General features: G+C 37.9%; 1 protein-coding gene across 1 annotated transcript in view; it reads right to left on the bottom strand.

The window, feature by feature from the left end:
- SLC2A9 (solute carrier family 2 member 9) overlaps nucleotides 1-22905 on the bottom strand; it is a 78658-nt gene that overhangs the window by 37594 nt on the left and 18159 nt on the right. The window contains exons 6-7 of the mRNA XM_053976631.1: nucleotides 11313-11445; nucleotides 2966-3153 (exon numbers count right to left, since the gene is read on the bottom strand). Coding sequence (XP_053832606.1) covers nucleotides 2966-3153; nucleotides 11313-11445 — 321 coding nt within the window. The remainder of the gene's footprint in view (nucleotides 1-2965; nucleotides 3154-11312; nucleotides 11446-22905) is intronic.

Here is a 22905-nt window from a genome sequence, read left to right as displayed (position 1 = left end):
GGTGTTATTTCTGCTTTAACCTTACTGGAGTCAAGCCATCCCCCCAATCTTTCTTTATTATCCACAGAAAGAAAAGATACTTTTAAGATTAGAGTTGCTTGGGGAAAAGTAACGTGATGCTTTAATTATAGGCTTGAAGTAGCTGTCACTAATGGACAGACATATAGGTTGTATGACTTAGAGGAAGTCAATAATATTTAGTCAGTAAAACCATATCCAGCAGTGACAATACCCAGGCAGAGAATATATAATTATATATATACATTCTAAAATAGCAAGTCTGGTAAGCCTCAGAGTCCCATTCACATCAACTTCCCACTTTGGGAAAGACTCCCTTAGAGCAGTATGTCATACAATGTATTCCTTGATATGAAAAAGTATAACCTTCACCAGTGAAACTTCACCATAGTTTTGTGACTTTAGAACTGAGATAAAATGGTAGAGGAGAAATAAATTTATTATGGCTTATATGTATCAGAAAAATGTTAACAGAGTAAAAGAGACTAATAGGAAATAATTTATTTATGTCAGTTTAGGTCAGCCTGTCTGGTATTTTGTTATAATTGAAAATATTATCATGATTGGAGCTTCACCATGATTTCTGTTCCATGTGGAAATAAACAAATGTACTGTTTTAAGCAAAACAAATTTTTGTTTGAAGTAAAATCCTTAAAAGAAGCAAGTGTTCTCAGGTACCAGCAGGATGATTACAGAAATCTGCCAGTTGGTAATTTCCCTGGAGAATGACCCGGGATTCTCGCCTGAAGGAAACCCAACTTTCCCACATTCCCTGTCCAGATGGTAGCTGTGGAAAAGAGCAGACTGGCTAACAGGGCACTACAGACAAATAAATGAGTTAGAAGGAGCCTTCCCTGCCAGCAAAACCTGTCTGATGCTGGCTCACACCCAGCAGGTTGGTTCAGATGCACTCAGGCAAACAAGACCCAGGTTCACCAGTATCTATTAAACCTGGACCTGTCCTCTCATCTTGGAGCTTAGAATGATTTGAGCAGCATCAGCCAGGCAAGCCAAGCAAAAGAGAAATTTTATGAAGCCTGGTGTGTTAATCAAGTGGTCCAGCTTTTTCTATTGACCTCTCTTAATTTTCTTGGTTTTACTATTAATTGTTACTAACAACTGTTTAAATAATCCATTTCAGAACACAATTTTTGTGTGAATAATTCTTTTTTCATGTTTGGTGACATTGCATGAAAGGAGAAACAGAGTAATAATAAAAAAGGAAGACCTGAAATAGCCAACTCAACACACAGGTTCCATGACAAAGACAGTTTTTCTGAGGCATATTTTCAGAAAGTGGCCATCCAATGACACTTTTAAGTAACTCTGGCATTCATTTTGGACTGGACATGTCTGACTATCCATCCACATCCTCACTTAGGCGATGAGAGTGTGGCTTTGTTCTGACACAGAATACTGGACAATTTCCATCAACTATTAAGTATCCTCAAAGTCACAAAACTCTTCCATTTCCCCTGAAAATTTAGCTGTGACCTTTTCTTACAGACAATGTGCTTCATTATTTGAACAGTCTGTTTGCTACTATAAGTGTCATTTTTTTCTCTTATGAGTTGATAAATCTTAAAAAGACTGGATGACAAGATAATTCTGGGGGTTTTTTTCTCAAAAAATGTATCCACAATGAGGAATAAAATAACCTGCCATTAGCACTGAAATCCTACCATTAGAAGAAAACACCACCTATACAAACATTATTGTAGTTTACTCCACAGGACAAAAAAATTATTTCAATTTCCTCCTAGTATTTTGCAAAAAGAGTTCCAATTGCATTAATCTTTCAAATGGTCTTGGACAAATGACTTTTATTTGTAGCCTTAAAGCTATAGAGATACCTGAGATAAGCCTGAGCTAGTGTTCATAGATACAAAAACCCACAGAATTATTAGCCCTGGGGGGAAAATCTAGCTGGAGTGTGCTTCAGAGCACAGCGAGAGCTCCTTGCAGCAGTGAGAATAGTGCTTTTCATATATTTAAGCAAGTATGCCTCTGAACTATGACAAAAAACCCTTTCCCTTTGAGGTGCTCCATGACAATATTTGTTTTGTGTAGCATAAAGCATCTAAGCCAGATGCCACAAGCTACAGCAAGGATAGTTCTGGCTGGATATAAAGAAAACTTTCACAGTGTAAGTGGTGTAAAGACCTGGCAGAGGTTGCCCAGGAGGGTTATGGACTCCTCACCCTTGAATATGCTTAAAACACAACTGCACAAGGCCCTCAGAAGCCTGAGACAACCCTGAAGTCATTCCTGCTCTAACCAAGGGCTTGGACCAGGTGGAGGGGTCTTCTGACCTAAACTGTCCCGTGACCTTCTCATATAGGCTCAGATAGGTGGTGAAGGAGACTTCTGATATCCATTAGCCTCAGACATATTAATGGTCAACAGGATTCACTGTTTGATGTCTTTTCCCTCTTTTGCTTCTCTTTCCAAGACAGGAATATTGAAGCAACAAAAAAAAAAAAAACAAAAAACAAACAAACAAACAAAAAAAAAATCAAATATGCAGTGTGACCTTTTAAAATCACTTATAGAAAGTTTTGATGACTTCTGTAAGTACTGAACTGAATGAATCCAAGCTGAAATGTCTACTGAAAAAACTCTGAATGAGCATAAGGCATAGAAACAGAGAATCTGAGTATCAGAAGTGAAAGCTGCATGCTCTTCCTTTGCTGATCTTTCCTACTTTTTCATGTACTCCTTCAAAGTTAATATAACATGGCTTTCCTCAAACTGTTTTTGTTTTAAAAGCCCCCAGGCAATACAGATCTCTGTAGATCTTCCCACACACTGCTCTCACAGAGTCATTACTAATAAGAAACAGCCAAAAAAAGGAACTCTTAGAGGTTGGTAAATAGTGTAATCCAAACCTTGTTATAAAGGAAAGGAGCTCCCCAGGAGGTGCCGTGGCCTGAGGAAGGACACTTACAGCATTTAGCCCACAGAGCTGGTAGCAGCCCATGGTAACGACCACGGTCAGGATCTGCCATCGCACCGCGCGGGTTCTCAGGAGCTGAACAACCGACACCAGCTTGGTGTTCCTTTGGGCTCGAGACTCTGCCAGAACTTCTTCTATTTCCTGAGACACATCATCTTTCCCAAGGAATCTCTGAAATGCTTCAAAGAGAGGACACATACTTTAGGCCAGACACTTGGCACTATGTGCATTTATAGCTCTCTTGCTTCTTTAAAACGGAAATGCTTGGCACAAACAGGAGGCATACATGGGCTACAACTTAATTATTCTTCTGCCAACAATATCATTCTGCTCTGGATGTGATCTGGTCCATCCCTGCTATTGGGCCCAAAAACTGAAACAAAACCATAAATTGTCTCCCTGCAAGATCTTTCTTAAGTTATTTCATATATAATACAGCCTTTGGTCCAGTTAAGAGTGAAAACCCTGTGTGATGTGAAAATATTTATTACCAAAGCATCTCTGAACATTATTTAACTTGGCTACTTTTGCAGCCTAACAGTATAGCTGGCCTTGTTGCAGGAGATAGATTGGATAGAGAAGTAGTTAAATGTAAAAATGTATGTAAGTCTGGTACATACATACAAACCAAGGAAAGGCAGACATTGGAAAGGAATAGCTACTACTCTTCATATTACCTCTTGTTTTTACTAGCATATAGGCAAGAATTCACTTTGTCAAGATGATTCATATTAGAAATAATTACCCAGAGCAGATCAAGACTTTATATTTTTTCTATGTTGGAGTCATGGGAACAAATTTACGTGGCCAATGTAAGCAACCAACCAACCTCATCTCCCCAGAAACACACCATTTAGTATTGAACACTGATAGCTTACTGAAATATCCTTCTACTGTGAATAATACAGACTTTCCACCTCACACCTCCTCCAAGACAGAGACACCTCTGACTGGATGTGATGTATCTCCACCAACCTTGTTTGACAGATACTCTCTGTGCAGGTGATACTTTTGTCTCAATCTAATGAACCTACCCCAGGGGTTGGCATTTTAAGAGATGTTTAAAATGCTCATCACCTCAGAGTGACTGCAGAGAAACAATGATATTACAAACACCCCTGCAACAAGGCTTTGCAACCCAGTAGGATGCTAACAGTCAAAACAATCCTTTACACAGCAGGTGACTTAAAATTGTTATTTTTATTAAATGAATACATTAATTTAGTTCACCTAAGAGCCGAATCTATTTTTCATAACCACAGTTTTGGATAACACTGCCTATAATCAAATGACCACATATGTTTACATACCTTTGGATCATAAAAAGCACTTTGATGGTCAAGCAAATTAGATATACTGATTAGTCATGGTTAATACATCCAGACTTTATTTAGATTTTGAAGTTACAAAATTTTATCATTACCCAGGTGAAAAGGCCAATTAATGGCATTTCATTGTTGTGAGGCATTTCATTGTTTCATTGTTGTCACACAAATGAACTGGTGGCCTCCCAGAGTATCCCTCTCTGACACTTTGGTGAATGCACAAGGCTGCACATTCTGCCTGCTCCTGGTCTGGCAGTGCAGGGAACTAACTTGAGCTCTGGGCCAAGTTTTTCTGAGGCACTTAGCACTTGCATTTTAATGGGCCCCACCTGATTCTGCTGAACAAGAAGTATGATTTTTTTAAGGGATGAAGCAGCTCTGGGTGTTGAGTCAATTCCTAACATTCATATATTCTGATAACTTGTTTCTCTCTTATGAGAGGAGAGGTCAGAATTTTTAAATCTCTCAGTAAAAGCACAAGACTTTTCACACAGGCTGTACCATCAGAAATTAATTAATAAATTGAGATTTCAGAACTAAAACTTTAAACTGCTCAGTTTTGTCCTTTGTTATTGATCATTTTTTCATCAATAACATGCTAAACACTCATTTTAACGAAGGTGATGTATTTAAAGACAGTGATAAGAAATGTAAAATTAGAACAATGTGTGCCTACAGTATGTTTAAGTCAATGTCTCATGCTGAAATTACATTTTCCTCAGTACTATTAGAATGTTGATCAAGAAAAATTCAGGTAAAGATGAGAACAACCAGGCATACTATTAACCAACAACTATCACCATAGTCTGCCATGAAAGGATTCTCTCAGATTTTTAAGCATCTGGTTAATCAGTGTAAATTAGGTCAGTGCATAATTTTGTTTATTTTTCCTGTCCTTAGAATCCTCAGCATTACTTTAGGTCACACAAGTCAAAAATATAGGTGCAGTCAAGTAAAAATATAGCAATCTGTCTTTTTTGCACAAGGGAGTTTGATGTATTTCCAGAGGGATGAGGAACTAAAAAACTGAAATTACCAAAATTGTCAAGTACAAGGCAGGAAAAACATAGACACCCAATTTCTTTCCTTCATAGCATTAAGTAAAGAGATTAAATGCCACTAGGCAATGGTGATGGATACATAAAATTACCAACAAGTCAAGAAATACTAAGAAATCATTATGCTATACATGCATAGTTTTGAATAGACATCACCCAACCTTCCTGGAAAAACATTTTCCTGCTACTCAATGTCTTTAATTTTCTTCCATTACCAGCTTTTCAGTACCACAAGAATCACAATTTTATATATAAATAATGTGGAAATAAATTCTGAATTAGCAGGGAGATGGGGAAACTCAAAAGTATTTCAATGTGTGATGTTCAATTATTAGTTTTCCATTCTAAACCCTGGCATTACTGGCACTGAGAAGCACAGAAATCGTTCCTCTCCTCACTGCAATGACTCATTTCCCTCCACGATGGGCTCCTTCTCACTATAGGGAAGCTTTATTTTCATGTAACACTTAACACATCTAAGGAGTTGCAGTTCTAGAAACTTTTAAAACTTTCCAGATTCCTATTTAATTCCCTTGGATCAGAAAGTTTTAGAAGCTCAGCCTCCAAAAGTTGGAATACTGCCTTCATAAATAGGAAAAGAACTGGATGGCTCCAGTCAAGGGGAAAGAAGTCAGGAAACCCTTCCATTTATCCCAGTTTTTATTTATCTCACTTAAGTGAAGGTGAAGCAACTGAAAGAGGTTCAAAGATCTGAAAAAAGTCAGTTGGTACCATCTCCAAAACCAGGAGAACTGAAAGAGGTTCAAAGATCTGAAAAAAGTCAGTTGGTACCATCTCCAAAACCAATCAGGCCTTTAAATTAACTGAAGATGGGCACTCAACATCTCAGCTACATAGGGAATTACTAATTTTTTTTCCACTATAGTACTTCCAGGATGTGCAAAGAAAGCAGTTGTTATCAACAGAATTAGCATGTGAACTTTGAGAAGAAATTTTAAAAGATCAAAATGCTATTGAGTGGTTTACAGTATAAAGCCAGCACCAGGCAAAGGGGGCAGAAAAAGAGAGAAGTGGTCAAACTTTGTTTGGGCTTGTCCTTTGAAAAGAAATAGACAAAAATTAAAATAAGCTGCAGGAGTATTAATGTCATCTGTTTCCCATGGACACATTCACTTCCCTGAAGATTAATTATATCAAATCCAGTGTCACACTGTCTCACACATCTTTGTCTAAGTTCTGCTTAAACGGCAACTTATTTGGCCACTGTTGAAGATAGTAGAAGTTTCCCTGTAATAACTCCATGTTACCACAGAAATAGTTCACAAAATGAACAGTTATTTCATATAAACTAATTTTATTAGAGTACTGAATATCTAGAAGAATAACTCAGGTATATTTTCCTAGAAGAAATATAACAATGCTATTTAAATCTAGAAAAATACAGATTGTCTACTAGCATGCAGCATAGCAAAATTTAAGAAAAAATCTCAGGCAATATAACTGCAGGCAAATGACTTCAGGCTTTTCCTGCATGTCACCTCCCTCTTCTTCTAAGTAAAGAACACACAGATCTTTTTTGAGTTATTATCCAGTTAAGGATTACATCTTTGCCTGTTTGTATGTGTGGTTTTACACACATCAATAGGCCTGTTTCAGGTTCACCTGAAACTAGCCAAAACAAAACATATACACACCACCCTAAAATAACACAAGAATTGGTAAACAGAGTTGTTTTAAAGGTTTACTGACCTAATATCCTTCTAAAAGACAGGAGGCTTAAGAAAAGTTTAGAAACAAATCAGACACACCACAATCACTCCAGCTTTTGGCAGGGAAACATCTGAGATGAAGCCTTCACAAAAAGCCAACAAGTGTAGTAATCATGGCTATCTCTCCCTTTCCAGTAAGATTAGTTTATAATCCTTACAGACATACACAGAGAAACAAAAATAAATCATATACATGCTTGTTGTCAGTCATAACAACTTATTTTAATCACTGAATTTGCAGTAACTTGTTCCTGCTGTTAAAGTTTGGGTTTAGCACCTCTCCAGTCCATGTGGGCCCCCTGAAGGGCTTTGTAAAAAATTGGCTGCCTGCTTTTTTAAATCAGGAATGGCCTTGCTTTTTTGTCACATGAAAAGGTATCAACCCTAATCCATCTTTCTAAAAATTTAAATCTGTGTTTCTCATTATACTATTGTAATTCTTCTTTCATAACCATGGGACTCATAATGTATGACTGAACATACTAGATGAACAGATTTTATATGTCACCAGCAGATCTTGCTGTGACATTTTATGCAAGTTGTTTGACCCTTAAGACATAACAATATTCTTTTCTCTGGCAAGCTGGGATACCAGCTGAATTCCATTATTGATTTACATGACCTGCTACTGTCACTGCATAGAAAATGGAAAATGCAAGATTCCTCCCTGTGCACTTCAAAAAAGACACCTCAACTCTCCAACTGCAAGAGTTATTGACCCATGTTGTTAGTCGTAACAAATGTTCCATTTTATCACTACTAATGATTTTATTTATATTACATCATTGTGATACTCATAGATCAGGGGTGCACTTGACATGTAACTAATAGAGAGCTAATGTGAAATCCCTGTCTTACTGTCCTAGAAGTTGGGTGGTAAACTGATGTAATTATAGCAGCAGGTTTTTCTTTTTCTTCCTGTTTCTATCCCTGTCACTTTTCATCTCCACAATCTCCTTCCAAAGTCCTTCTCTTCAACCACTTGAATACCCATTTCTCCTCTGCTGTCTGGCCTTGATTAAGAAGAAGGATCACACCAGTCAAATGCTAGGCAATTTCTTCAATTCTATTCTTATCAAATGAGAAAAATATTAGTTATGGGACCTGGGAGAGGAGCTGGGATGGTTCTGCCCTTGCTTTATTACCAGACTTAGATTCTTGGGCAAAGAAGGTTTGCAGATCCTACTGTTGCTCCAGTGGACTGTTCTCTCCCCAAAACACATGGATCAGTTCTCCCACGTTCAGCAGTGAGACAGGAATATGAGACATAATTCAGTTCCTTTGGGTCTCAGGGATTAGGATACAGGTTGGTGACATCCAGGAAGATGAACCAAGCTCATCTGTCAGGGCTGTTTTTGGCAGCAGACAGCAGCAAGTCAGACATGGTGTCTGTGTGTCCGATCGACCAGACATCGGCTCAGCCGCGCACAGCGTGCACCACCTGCACTGCTGGAAGGGGGAAAGCAGGCACGGGGTAAAACCCTGCTAGTGGGGCTCAGGAGATCTCACTCACCAGAGGCATTGCTGCCCCCGTGCCCCAAAGAATAGCTTCTCTCATGGTGGTGTGGTTTCGGCTTGCACATGATGCCTCTTTACTCTAACCCTCTACCCTCATTCCTTCATTTTTTCATCGTTTACACAACACGTTTTGGTTCTTCCCCTTCTCTCAGTCTCTTATTTGCCCCTTAAAGACATCTGCCAGAAAAGAGGTTGACACCACTTGTATTTTAGTTGTTATAGACTGGTTGTCTCCTGACAGAGAAGAAAAGGAGGGGATGAAAGCAGGGGCAAAACTTTGTGGAAACTCAATGACCTAAATTATCTCATTGGATATTATTGCTCTCAAACAATTAGGAAGATTAATGTTGTCAGCTGCGTTTTAGGAGCTTTGACATACATGCATACTTTAGAGTATTTCATAAAGACTAACATAGTCATCTGCTTTAAATACAGCAGACCTTTTGCAAATAATAGTTTTATATCTCTCTGACAAGGTATAATCCACAGTGAAATATATATTTGCATGAAAAGCCTTGATCCATTAAGGGAAAGAAAAGGGATTTAGTCAGTAGAATGAGTTGCAAATTTCCAATATTAATATGCAGATTTAAGCTAAGAGGCAAATTATTTAAAAGCATTACTATAGTCATCATTAAAATGAAGAATTCTGCTTTGTCATTATATGACTTGCAAGCAGAAGGGCATTTTAATAAATCACAACTCCTCCGGTCTCCTTAATACTTAGACTTTTCCTCCCTCATTTCTGCTGATAATGCAAATATCCAGATGATTTGTCTCAATTGTTGATTCACTCTCCTATTTTTTAATTCCACTGTAGACTACACTCAAAATGAGTTACACTGTGGACTACGACATATCTACAACATAAGAATTGAGTCTTTTATTTTAGAATTAATAAAATCCAAAAACATATATTCATATGCAATTTCTTTGAAAAACTTTTTATATCAGTTGTCTCTTTTTTTTTTCTCAGAGTATCTAAATTTATAATCCTTAGGGTGGCTCATGAAAGCCATCTTCTTGTAATCAGTAAACCAGCAGCTAAAGCTCATTTTCTCAAGCAACTGCTCTCCTGATGTCTGCTACTCTAAAACCTACCTCCAATGCCTCTGGATTAGATTTCAAATTATTTTCAGAACATGTATGCTGAAAACATCCCAGAGTGCAGTTGGTACATTGCCAGCAACAGTAAATGGTGTGCATTTCAAGGCAGGTGGCATTATTTTACTGCCATGTTTTATAATTTTTAAACTCTACCTATGAGAGGTCCAGTTTCACTGTCAGTGCTGAGGTCTCCAGGTACTGTAGCAGGATTTTCAATAGTTCCTCATAGCAAGTGTAACATTATGCAATAGCATTGCAGATGCAGAATCTTTGCCAGCCATAGCTCTGGAAATATATCTACAGTTTTATCAGGCAGAAACAAGCCAGTTTAAACTTGGAACCCAAAAGCATTTCTTCCCTGCCCAGCCATGGTGCTGCAGAAGTCTCCACCCAACAGCCAACCCGAGCTGGGTCCTGCACCCCTGCTAGGTGCTCTGAGCACAGCTGACAGGGCAGCTCTTTCCTTCATGGACCTTGGAAAAGCTGCTCTCCACCTCCTCAAAACTCTGCTGACTCTGTGAAGCTTAAGAACACTTTCCAAAACCTCGTTGCTTTCGTGCTCCCTTTTTTTTTTTTTTTTTTAAAGCATTGAACTGTATCTCTGAGTGTCTGAGGCTTCAATCTTTACAGAATTCTTCACTCAACACCAAATTGAGACAACATGGGAGTCGCTTCATTAGTGTGCTATTTCTTTTTCAGAGGGCTCTTCAGAACAAAAAAGGCCAATTTTTAGTTTCAAAATAGAAGAAACTTTCATGCTAAAAGATTATTAAATTTATATTTCAGGTGTTGATACACACTGTACAAGTAATTTTGCAAGCAACTAGTTCATGACTGAAAATGTTAAGGGTCATATTCAAACAAAGTTTTTAAGAATAGTTTGTAAAGCACTTATGTTTGGTATTTTGGTATTATAAACAGACTCCATTTTTATAGACTTTTGTTTTTCATATGTTGTTATAATAAGTAAACCAAATTTTTTAACATTTTCTCACCTGTATTGGGACCACAGTAAATTTACTGGGGTGGAGAATGCAGCAACTGTGATCATGCAAGCAAATAGCTTTATACCTGGAACCTGAAGTAAGGACAAAATGTTCTTCCAAGCAATTTGGAAGCACTGGAATTTTTCAGTTAAAGAGTTGTATGGGGTTTTTTATTAGATCAACAAAGGTTATGGACTTACAGAACACAGGTCAAACACAGCGACTACTGGGGGGAAAAAAGCAACAACAGAATCTGTATTTTTATTAGACAAAGTGCAAAGGCTGTAGATAAGGGAGAGTCACAATGACTGAAACCACCTTTTACTTTCAAATGAACCCTGCACAGAGTGGCTGGCACACAACAGCAGGATGATTTGGTTAGTTCTGTGTCACCATGTGTAATGTTATACAAGTTACCTTGCTGGAGAATTTAACTTCAAAGCTACAGCTATATTTACGTATACAGAGACAAACAAAAAAGGTGAGAACAATTATTGCAAAGATATTATCTCCTGTGAGAATATTCTGCTTCTAGTGTGGTATCAGAATCAGGTATCTCCAGCCTGAATCCCTACAATAAACACCCTTTGTTGAAAAAAGTAACATTATCATACCTTTTTCTGCCTTGCTCCTGCTATGCTTTTCGAGTAGGAGGTACCGAGGACTTTCAGGAAGAAAAGGCAGAATCACGACTTGTATCAATGATGGAACAATGATTACTCCAAATAAGAAAGGCCACCGAGATTCCTGCAAATGGATGCAAACATGAGTCAGTAATACTTTCCCATTGTGACACTAGGAAGAAAAATAGCTTTGATAGGAAACACTGTAATTTTTCATCATTCAAAATATTGTGTCCACCACCAGAGTGACATGTTCTTCCTAAGCTTAGTAACACTTCCCTCTTAGATCACCTTACTCAAGGGCCAAGACTCCATTGTCAGTTTTTATTTTACATTCTTTCACTTCAGCAAGGCCTAAAGCACCATGTTCTGCATGGTATGAGATGTAATCCACACCTTAAACCTGAAACAGGGTCCAAAATAACTGCATAACTCCCAGAAATAATGGGTAGGGTATCTCCTAATCAAACTTTTCACTTGCCCTTTTAGGTAACAGAAGTGGTTTTAAAAAATTCTCATGGGATGGGAAAACAACTTGAGAAAGTGTTTTTTCAAACAATTCAAATCTTGAGGTAATCACTCACCCTAAGAGCCTGCATTACCATGAAGGCTTCAAGATCCTATTTCTTCATTCCTGTTTTCTTTATTTTTTTCCACTTGAGTGGAAAAATTTATGTAATGTAAGTAACCAAAAGTGGTTAATACTGTTTATGGACAAACAAGTCTGGATCTTTTTTTAAAAACTAGAAAACTAAGGTTAAGTCTTTAAACCAGTCAATAATCACATAACCAAAGTGGGTACTGGTTTGTAAAAACTTGTCACCTTCATTCCATATCTGCCTTGAATAATTTCCTGTAATATAAAGCTCTTTGCTATATACCATATAAAAAAAAATTATAGGGTGTTAGAATTTTTGACAATACCTCCAGATAAAAATCTTACTCTTGATAAGCACAACATATTTTCTGTAGGTTTTTTCCCACCATGTCAAGGATGCTTCTTAAAGGGAAAAAAAAGTATTCTTTGTATACTGCTATTATCAGCATTCTGCCCACCTATGGAGGCTTCCATGGAATAAACTTACACTCCTGTTAAAGTCTCCTATAGTGTATGGTTTATAAGCTGATCACATTTATCTCAAATAACTCTTATTGAAAGCACTATTTTGAAAAAGTTATGAACAAACTCTGAACTTACCCCTCACAATAAATAGCAAACCCTGCTACTATAAAGAAAAGCCCTTTATTTTTGCCACATAAGACACTGAGTTTCCTTTATTTCCTCTATTAAAGATTTCTGTTTTACTCTTTATCATGCTAACTTCTAAAACCTTATGGTAAACTCATAAATACTCATAAATGCTCATAAATATGCTCCCACTTGCCATTTTGGCATGAATTGATCAGAAAGTCACTGAAGCCAGTGGAAACTTTTCCATCCATTTCAAAAGATTTAATGTCTATTCAACATTATGGAGTGTGTGTTCTACTTGTTTTTCTCTTAATTTACATTATACAATCTTAACTCTTTCCTCCCACTACAGAAAATAAATAGCAAGACTAATATAAGTTTAAAGGATTCATTAAGGATTCTTTAAGAATGAATAGAATAGAACATATACTGGGAGAGTGCTCAGAAGCAGTGATAAGCTAAAGGCAAAAGACAGTGTAAGGTGTCTTCTAAGGTGACTTAGAAGACACTTAAAAAACTTTACCTCAATTGTCAGCAGTAAGGAAAAGCACACAGGCACTGCTGGGAGAAATGAAAACAGCTACATCCCACTTTATTTCAGGGAAAACTTAAAAGAGCATGAAATGTTTTAATTACAGAGGACCTGATTTCATCACCCGCTCAGAATTGGTACAAATAACATGTCAAGATGGTAAAATTTTAATTTTAAACTGTCACATTATGGATATTTGCTTAGGCTGGAGCATGAAAAACCTGGCTTTGATGTATTTACAAAAGACAGTTAAACAGTAGAGCAAGTTTGACAACCACAGACTCATTCAAAGGTTGATGGAATAAAGTGCAAAGCTGCAGAGACAGAAGATTGGGTGGAAGGGAGGGAGATAAAGTATGACATGGATTTATCAGCTGCAAATGAAACAAGATTATGGTGCACTGAAATACAGTAAAGAAAATATTGCCATGTCAGAAAACCATCAGCTAAAATACAGAAAATGGAACTTATTGTAACCATCTAAAGGTTGAAAAGAAAGTGGCATGGGGAAATGTCAACAGGCACTGCTGACAGCTGAACTATCCCTATCAAACTCAATAATCTATTTAAACACCAGTTACATTTAGTATTCTCAGCAATTAGGAAGATTTTGATAAAATGTGAAGACACTCTCAACACAGACTAGGTAAAACAATATACACATAAATACATTTTAAAGGGAGAATTGTTAACAGAATAGAACATTGTTAACATAATAGAATTGTTAACAAGGTCATGCAACAGAGGTGGGAAGAAGTGCTGTAGTGCCCTGGATATGGGCACCCATTTTTTGTGGCCAATTAAGTATCCCAGTATGAGATGGATAATGGGATCAAAAAGACTGAATAAGGAAATAAGCACCTGTGACAGGCTTCACTCTCTCTGTTTCTCTCTAAATAATTTCATAGAAACAGAGAAACATAGAATGGTTTGGAAGGGACCTCTAAGATCATCTTGTTCCAGTACACTGCCATGGGCAGGGACACCTTCTACTCTCCCAGGTTCCTCAGAGCTCCATCCAGCCTAGCCTGGAACACTTCCAGGCCTGGGGCATCCAGAGTTTCTCCGGGCAGTCTGGTCCAGTGTCTCACCACTTTCATAGTGAAGGATTTCTTCCTAACATCTATGCTAAACCTCTCCTCTTTCAGTTTAATAAATAGATTTAAATTACTTATTTATCTATTTATTTTAAAAGCATAATCTGGACATAGATTATGCTCACAACTCAACCACTACTGCACAGTCAGGGTCCTCATTTGCTCTCTGCCCAGCATTTGGGTTTCTGTGCTGTGGAGATCCCCATGTCCCATTGAGCATCCTGACCCCAGCTGTTCCCCAGCAACCTTCCCACATCCTGTCTCCTGTCCTTTCTAGAGCCACAGGGAAATACCCCTACCCCAAAGACCTTCTCCTAGGCTCAGGCTGGATATGGCACAGGGCACTCCCCAGCCCTGTTCTGCATCCATGTGCAGCCACCATGCTGCCTCACAGAACTGTCAAGGGCTTGGCTGCCCCTGCTGCTTGAAATGTGCAGGAGGTGGTATCAAAATAAATACTCTTTCCCCCTTTTTAGCATTCAGTGCACAGGATGAACTGTGATCTCTCAGTGAGCAAGTCTGTTTACCAGTCACTATTGAACAGTCACCATTTAAGTATTTATTCTGGAATTAATTCCTTGGGGATGGGGTTGTGATGAGTTTACTACAGTGCTGAACAACTTATAAACAGAAATGACCTTTCTGTATAACTTTCTTGTGTAAAATGACATATTTTACCCATTTTGTATAGGGGGAACAAAGAGCCAAAAGCCTCTGGCATCCAATGCAAGATACTGAAAATATCCAGGAAATAATGATTTGGTAATCTCTTCTTTTTCATTTTCTATAAAAAGCAGGAACACTTTTAAAATTTTAGTTTTGCAAAATATAATCACACACACAGACAGAAATAATTACATCTAGTGTAATTTTTAGATGCCCTGAAGCATCTTGCCTCAGCCTCCTGCTGCAGCTACAGAAGGATGCAGGTCTCTGTGATATTCTGTGTCACATCTGCCAGTCTCACAGGGACACCTAAGGTACCATAGGGCATCAATATGATACTATCTGCTTATATTCAAGCAATTGAATTTTGTCCTTTCTTGTACAGACTTGGCACAAAAAATGCATATCAAATATTCCCTTTTCCCCACCAAAAAAAAAAAAAAAAAAAAAAAAAAAAAAAAAAAAAAAAAAAAAAAAAAATAATGCTGCACAAGTTCAGCCTTTCTCTGTTAATCTGCTACCACACCACATAAAACACTCCTAAAAGTAAAGGACATCCACACTGGCCTGGGGCCAAGGACTGAAAAAGCACTGAGATGGAACTAATTTCTTAGCATTAGAACTATCTTTTCTTCCTTTAGTCAAGGGTATGGCACAGTGGTGATGATCATGTGGCAGCTGAGAAAAGAGAACTTCTACATCTCAGGCTTCAGAGCAGCTACTCAAGTAAGGTGCAAAACAACTGCCTTCCTCTTACCTTCTTTGTACCACTCCAAACGCTGCTCTAAAATCTCCTCTGGCTGCAGAGGGTGCTAATCTCCAGCAGGTGCTATATCCCTGCTGGACACAATTTTCTCTTTGCATGACCATTTCTGTAACCCAATTTGTCAAAATGTATTTCAATAACAGAGTTACAAATTGCTTACCTTCCTGTTTAAAACAGAGGCAATATGTGTATTTCACTTCTGTTCTACACCCAGATGTGTATTTTTACAGGTCACTGCTACAGCTATAGCTCTGACAAGAAGATCACTCAAGTATCAGTATTTTCTTCCCAGGTAATAATCAGTACAGAAAGACACAGACTCAAGGCTGTACAAGTCTGATGTAAAATTCACAGAAATCAGCAGGAGATTTTTGTTACTGAGTAAATGGCCTTTGGATGAGAACTTAAAACAGCTTTGAAAGTGTCCAGTGTCTGAATGTCTGCTTCTCTGTTCACTAAATGGCATGTTAGATCATGGGCATACTGAGAGGGAGAATTAAAGTATCTGTTACAAGCTCCCCAGATGGTTTTTGTCCAACTTTTTATTGGAGTACAACTAACTTTTTACTGCACACTTATATGGCATAATTTGTCTGTGGCAAGCACATTTCTCTCTCTCTCAGGATTTTTTATTGAGTTGCACAGACAGAAATGAAAGAGAAAACAATTTCTATTTCTGCTCCTTGTTTTTCTCTTGTGGAATGTGTTTGGAGAATTGTTTACCCAGAGTGAGCACTTGGTTGGACCATGGTGGATTGGTTGGGCCTGATGGCCAATTGGATCCACCTGTGTCTGGACTCTGGCAAACAGGGTCACAAGTTGTGAGTTAGTTAGATATGATAGTTAGAGAAAGTAGCATGTAGTATTTAGTATCCTCTTTTATATAGCATATTAATGTATTATAACATAATTATAATAAAGAAATCATTCAACCTTCTGAAATGGAGTTAGACATCATAATTCTTCCCATTGGGTTCGTTGACATCTACAACATTTGTCTTCATTTCTTATTCATCTCCAAGAGAAGCAAAAATTTCAGAGAAAAGCAGTGGGAAATTGGAAGCTTTCACATGGGATTATTATCAGCAGCCAGCATATATATTTGAGCTTCTTTAGGAAGAAATATTAGAGGTATGCTGGAGCTAGGCAAAATTTCTGACAGAACTTCCTTTCAGTGATGCATTTAGACTCAGGTTAGCATCCATAAATAACAAAATATAAAAATAGTAAATTAAAATAATTGAGGAGGGTAAGAGTCAGTTTTTCAAACACGAGAACATACTATCATTCTCATGCCCTGGGGTACCTCAGATATCCCTGTGGGACTGGCAGATGTGGCACACAGAACTCCAGAGAACTGCACCCTTTTGGGACTGTAGTGGGAAATGAAGAGAAGTGCTCCAGGGCATCTAGAAATTGCATTAGACACAAATCTTTTCTTATGTGATTATATTTTGCCAAACTGAAGTTCTGAAAGTTCAGTATATCAAGGTATATCAAGGTTAAGAGAAAAACAAACATAAAAATACCCAATGCACATTTGCTGTTTTAAAAGCAGTGGAAGTGGTTGAATAGTTCATCTTAACATTTTTTAATGACAACAGATCTGGTTTGGATTTTAAAGAAAACAAAACCCAATTCATTTTAACTTGACATTTACTTCAAATTTTAAAAAATCCCTTAAAATATTAATCAAGAATATACCTGCCATTTTTTTCCTTTTGCCAGCAGTTTCAAAAGCAAAGACACTCAAGAGTAGAAAACACACCCTCCTACTCAATATGTTGACTGCATGCTATCTTACAGTGCTTGAGCAACTTACCATGGCATTAATACCTAATTTGTAAAGGATAAATTTACGTATTAGGACATGAATTTGCAATAATGGGTAGTTTTACAATGTATAATAGAAAATAAAACTGAAATGTTAATCTTCAAAAATGTTTAAGTGGTGATTATCTCCCCAGTGTGTGAAACACACTTGGAAGGAAGTCACAGGTCAAATTGATTTAGATTTATTGCTTAATAACAGATGTGTAAATGTTATCAAATACTCAAGCACTAAGGAAAGAGGAAAATCTGAAATGTTCACTTGCTCCTAAACATTTGAAGCGGAGTCCAACTTACACAGGGTAAGATGAGTTTTATAGACAGACACTATTTGTTATCAAGTCAGCTACAGTAAGTGAAAAAACTCACCTTTTTATGTCTGATAAAGTAGCAGAAAGTCATATTTTAAATAATAGTATAAACAAATGCTCTAAGTTTAGTTACATATGTTAACTATGTTTCAGTGGATAAGGAGAAAATGATAAGCAACTGCTATCAGCCTCCACGGTGTTTTGATGTCTTTCTTTCCTTCACATCTTTTGAAGAATATCTTTCCAGGAAAGCTTGTCTACTGCTTTTCCAACTGACCTAATTAAGCAGAGAACAGCTACACGGAAATCTTCTCAAGAGTCAGGTGAGCACTGTTTCACTGTCTATGAGTAGCAGTCCTCATTGATGATAAACTTTCATCCCAACATTGGATGCTCTGCCATTAAGTCTTTTGTTAATTTTTGGGTCTAAATTCTGTGTCTATCTCCATAGTGCTCTTGTTTCCATAACCACACTTCCACTTTCAGACAACTCCTCTCCTGTAAGATGTTCTCCTTCCCAAATGCAAAACTGCAACATTTCAATATTACAAATGGCCAATCAGCCATATGTTGTTAAGACTTTGGGAACTGAAGCCTCACAGCACAACTTTAATGGACTGAAACTCATTTGCAAACATGAAGACACACAGCTGTTTGCCCATGCATTACTTAATGAGTTCTGTACAGAAAAGGGATGAATAAATACCGTTGTGTCTGTCTTGGGGAACCAATAAAAAGTTGATTTATAATCCCCAGTAAATACATAATCTCAGCTGATCCCGAATAGATATAAACAAAGTACCCCACTTAATGTCTCCATTACAAATATATCAACATGTACCACATTACCCCAGCAGGGCTGGTATAACAGAGTAGACCTCTTTCCATGGGTCCTACTGAGCTATGAATATGCAACACAGAGGGTCCTGGCAGCATTTCTTTACTTTTATCAGACCCATAAAGATTGTGCCTGGTGCCTGCAGAGCATCTTCCCTAGACTGGATCAGCCAACCCTTGGGTGAGGTGATCTTTATGTCCCTGATCAGCAACTCACAGCTTGTATTGAAGTGCTTGTGTCTTGATAAAAGACTTGGAAATTGCTTCAGCAGTTACAAACTTAGTGCCTTATGTGAAAAGAGGATGGAAATGTCACATTGTTAGAAAAAGAAAATAACTGAGAATATCTGAAAAAGTATTGCCATCTTCAAAGTCACTGCCTCAAGTAATTCTTAATTGGCATGTCTGCTAGTAGTTTGCAGGAAGTGCAGACCGATATCAAACACCTGCTGAAATTAGTGACTAGTTAAATGAGCCCTTCCTTCCTTCCTTCCTTCCTTCCTTCCTTCCTTCCTTCCTTCCTTCCTTCCTTCCTTCCTTCCTTCCTTCCTTCCTTCCTTCCTTCCTTCCTTCCTTCCTTCCTTCCTTCCTTCCTTCCTTCCTTCCTTCCTTCCTTCCTTCCTTCCTTCCGAACTGCCTTCCTTCCTTCCTTCCTTCCGAACTGCCTTCCTTCCTTCCTTCCTTCCGAACTGCCTTCCTTCCGAACTGCCTTCCTTCCGAACTGCCTTCCTTCCTTCCTTCCGAACTGCCTTCCTTCCTTCCTTCCTTCCTTCCTTCCTTCCTTCCTTCCTTCCTTCCTTCCTTCCTTCCTTCCTTCCTTCCTTCCTTCCTTCCTTCCTTCCTGCCTGCCTTCCTGCCTGCCTGCCTGCCTGCCTCCAGAAATTCCTTTCTTTGTAAGGGTGTTTCTCCGAGTTATTCTTAGCAATATCATCCCCTTAAAGGATTTGATCAGCCACTTATAAGCACCAATGTGTCTCCTGTATCCTTAGCAGAAGTTTTAAAGCACTCCTCAGGGAAGGCTTTAGCTTTTCATTCAGAGTTTTACATTCTACTACAGGAATATAAAGCAGTTTTGCTTCTGTGTTTTTAAGAAATACTGTACAAGCCCAGCAGTCCAGTGAATTGGCAGGGACCAGGATAACTTGGAATCACCTTTTGCAAGCCTGGCTCAACAGCAGAATGGTTTCCTGGAGTACTATGAGACCACCTCCTCAAACTCTTGCTTTAAACTAAGACCACAAACCCCCACAACTGGGAACCAGAGCTGGTGAGAAAAATTCCCATGTTATTTTTTCTAAGTCCTACACTAACCTTTGCTCTTAAGAACTCATTAAGAGCTAGCAATTCATATACTAAAATAGACTCCACAAAGCAGCATTATCTACAAATACAAACAGCTCCACCATCATCTAGGTCATTAATGAAGATACTGGACAGGAGGAGTGGAACTCTGGGCCACACCACTAATTACTAACTTCTAATCTAGACTTTGCTTCAGTTCACTATATTTTCAGAATATAACTAGCCAGAGTGAAGATGTTATGGGATTTTTTATTCTACATAGCCAGATGTTTGAAATTATTACAAAGAGGACACCTTAGGATTTCAGGTGATGCTGGAAAATGCTAAAGTGGTGGAAGCATTTCTCCTACTCTAATGGAAAGTACAAACACCTTTTTATATTCTGTAGACAGCATAAGGCATAAGCTGCTTTAATTTCCAACACTCTGCATCAAGCTGCAAGAGTTCACCTGTCACAAGAGCTCTCTGTTCTATACTCTGAAATTCTCACTTGTATTTTAAAGAAGAATATCTTTAACTATAGTCACTATCATGACTCAAGGAGAAGATAAACATATAGAACAAAAAAGCTCATAGAAAAATACTCAGAAATTGCTCAATTCATACCTTGTGTTATCACGCTAATGTGTCAGATTCATTTCAAGAGCATCTCCAACAGACCATTTTGCCATTGGTGTCCACCTGCAGGCTTCAGGTCCCTAGATTGATTTGGAATTGCTTTCTCTACTCATCTATAATTTACTGACAGTTTTTAAGGAATCCTTGAATCAGAGTCAAGAGTCTTAGGAAGAAGGATCAGTTAAAAAAAAAAAAAAAGAAAAACAAAGCAAAATCATGCTGAAAATGAAGTTTTGACAAGTAAAATCAGAGCTTATTTTCAACTGCACAGGCTGTACAACCTCTTCCATCACTGTCTATTTTTGTGGAAGAGAAGGAGTACTTTTAAAAGACCTTGGTAGAGCAAAATGAAACATTCCTATATAAACTTTCCTAAATACACAGTTATCTATTGCATCAAATGCATCATTTTAAAAAGTCTGGTAAAGAAAATTAGAGTATAACACAGCATCTACAGAAGTTTTTAGTTTTATCACAACTATTCCTCAGCAAGGTTGCCTTGTGTAAAAAACTAACTTGAAAGAGACTCATCACAGAGGTGTTTCCTTACTAGACATATAGTACAGTGTCTATTGAGTTCATTGGTCCTTTTCCAGATTTAGCTCAATTTGCTGCAGAAATTGATATTGATATTTATATCAGTAGCAGAATTTCTTTGCTAAAATAATGAGTTGTGGGGAGGACAGTTTGGCCAGTGTCATCATGTATCACAAACCTATTTCCAGCTAAATACCTGTTTAAAAACAGGTATTCTGTAGCCAAATATGCATCAAAGCTGCTAAAAATCCTCAAAAAAAAAAAAAAAGTGTAATTAGACAAATTCATGTGTCTTCTATGACAAAGATAACATCCAGTTAATAAAGTTTGTAACTCTAACCATGTACACAAGATTTTTGCAATAAATTCCAAGTGCTTTTAAAGAAAGATTGAGAAGAGTCTAGAAAAGACAGAATGTCATTTCAAAATAAATTCTAAACCTTCTCTGGTATGCTTTATTTCTGATGCACTCATGCTTTGAATGTTTCCCCAGCATGAGTTACCCATTAGAGCTATTTTTCTCCTCAAGAAGCCACTTCCCAAATCTGATCACTGTTGCTCCCTCCTGCACCTTGCACTGCTTGATTACACTCTTTTTAAAACAGAATGACCAAACCTACTCTACTTGCAACATTCAAGAGATGGACACATCAGGAACTTTACTTCTTTTTCTTTTTTCTTTTTTTTTTTTTTTTTTTTTTCCCTTGAAGCACTAACACAGCAATAGGATTCATTCAGGAAGTGCTCCCCTGATGAGTCTTAAGATGCAAGCAAAGCAAAATTTTTAGGGTAACATACTATCCACTAGGAAAAAATGCATCCATGTAGTTAGGTGAGCTCCTGCGTGCATGACCTAGAAACACTTGAAGTTTTTTAAGTAGGGTTGCTGAAATAAACAGACAAAAAATATTCTATTTGTCCATTGGTGCACCAATGGAAAGCAGCTGTTCAGTCAGAGAAGCAGCCAGAGCTGGCCAGGCACCAGGGCAACTCCAGGGAAAACAGCGGCAGCTTGGCAAAGCCTGACACAGCCCACACAGGAAAAGGGGCTCAAAGCGGAGGTCTGAGGAAAGCTTGGCAAAGGCAACTGTTTCAGCTTTACCTGTCCTGAATAAATATACATAGAGTGAAACTTTTTCTTCTCTCTGATATTGATACACAGATGAAAGAGATACTGAAACTCAATGTATATTGAAAATAAGAACACTGTGACTACTGCAAATGTATTCAGAAACTAAATCCTCTATAATTTAGGGAAAGGTTAAAGCCCACCTTCATTAAAAAGCATCAAGCTGTAGAATAGACAGTCTGACAGTTTACAATGTTTAGAAGATGTTACCACGCTAAGGAAAAACTGTGGAGCAGGACATTCCCTACAGGAGGAACTAGATGAGTTAGCTACAAAAATACCTAATGTAGCAGTTCAGGCTGCCGGCACCTAAAGTTACATGGAATATGTCAGAATGAGGTCAGACAATATTTCCCCAAGACAGTAAGTGTAAATTTGAACTTTCAAAGCTGAAGCTGACAGTGCGCTGGCCTTTGCTTTGCAGGAGCAATCTGTCAGGAAAAATAGGCTGGGTGATTCAGTTGCAGAATCACAGAAACAGAGAGAACAGAAATACCTGAAGGGCAGTGTTTGAAGAAGTGACAGGTCTGAGATAGTTTGTCCTTATCTTATTATCTGTTTTTTTCCTTCAGTCAGATACATGGAAAACTGCACATGCTGTACAACCAAAAATGGACTAAATTAAATAATAGTGTATCCAGTAGCAATAATTCAGTGCCCACATTACAGCAGATAACATCATTGCACACCTGTGGGCCTGCACCAAGTTGTCATCTACAGATGCCATGGCTTCCTGAAGAATTAGGGACTCTGCCTTACAGAACACA

Source organism: Vidua macroura, chromosome 4 (assembly GCF_024509145.1).
Source record: "Vidua macroura isolate BioBank_ID:100142 chromosome 4, ASM2450914v1, whole genome shotgun sequence".
Classification (NCBI taxonomy): domain Eukaryota; kingdom Metazoa; phylum Chordata; class Aves; order Passeriformes; family Viduidae; genus Vidua; species Vidua macroura.
Note: the sequence above shows the minus strand (reverse complement) of the source record. Positions and strands in the feature narration are given on the sequence as shown.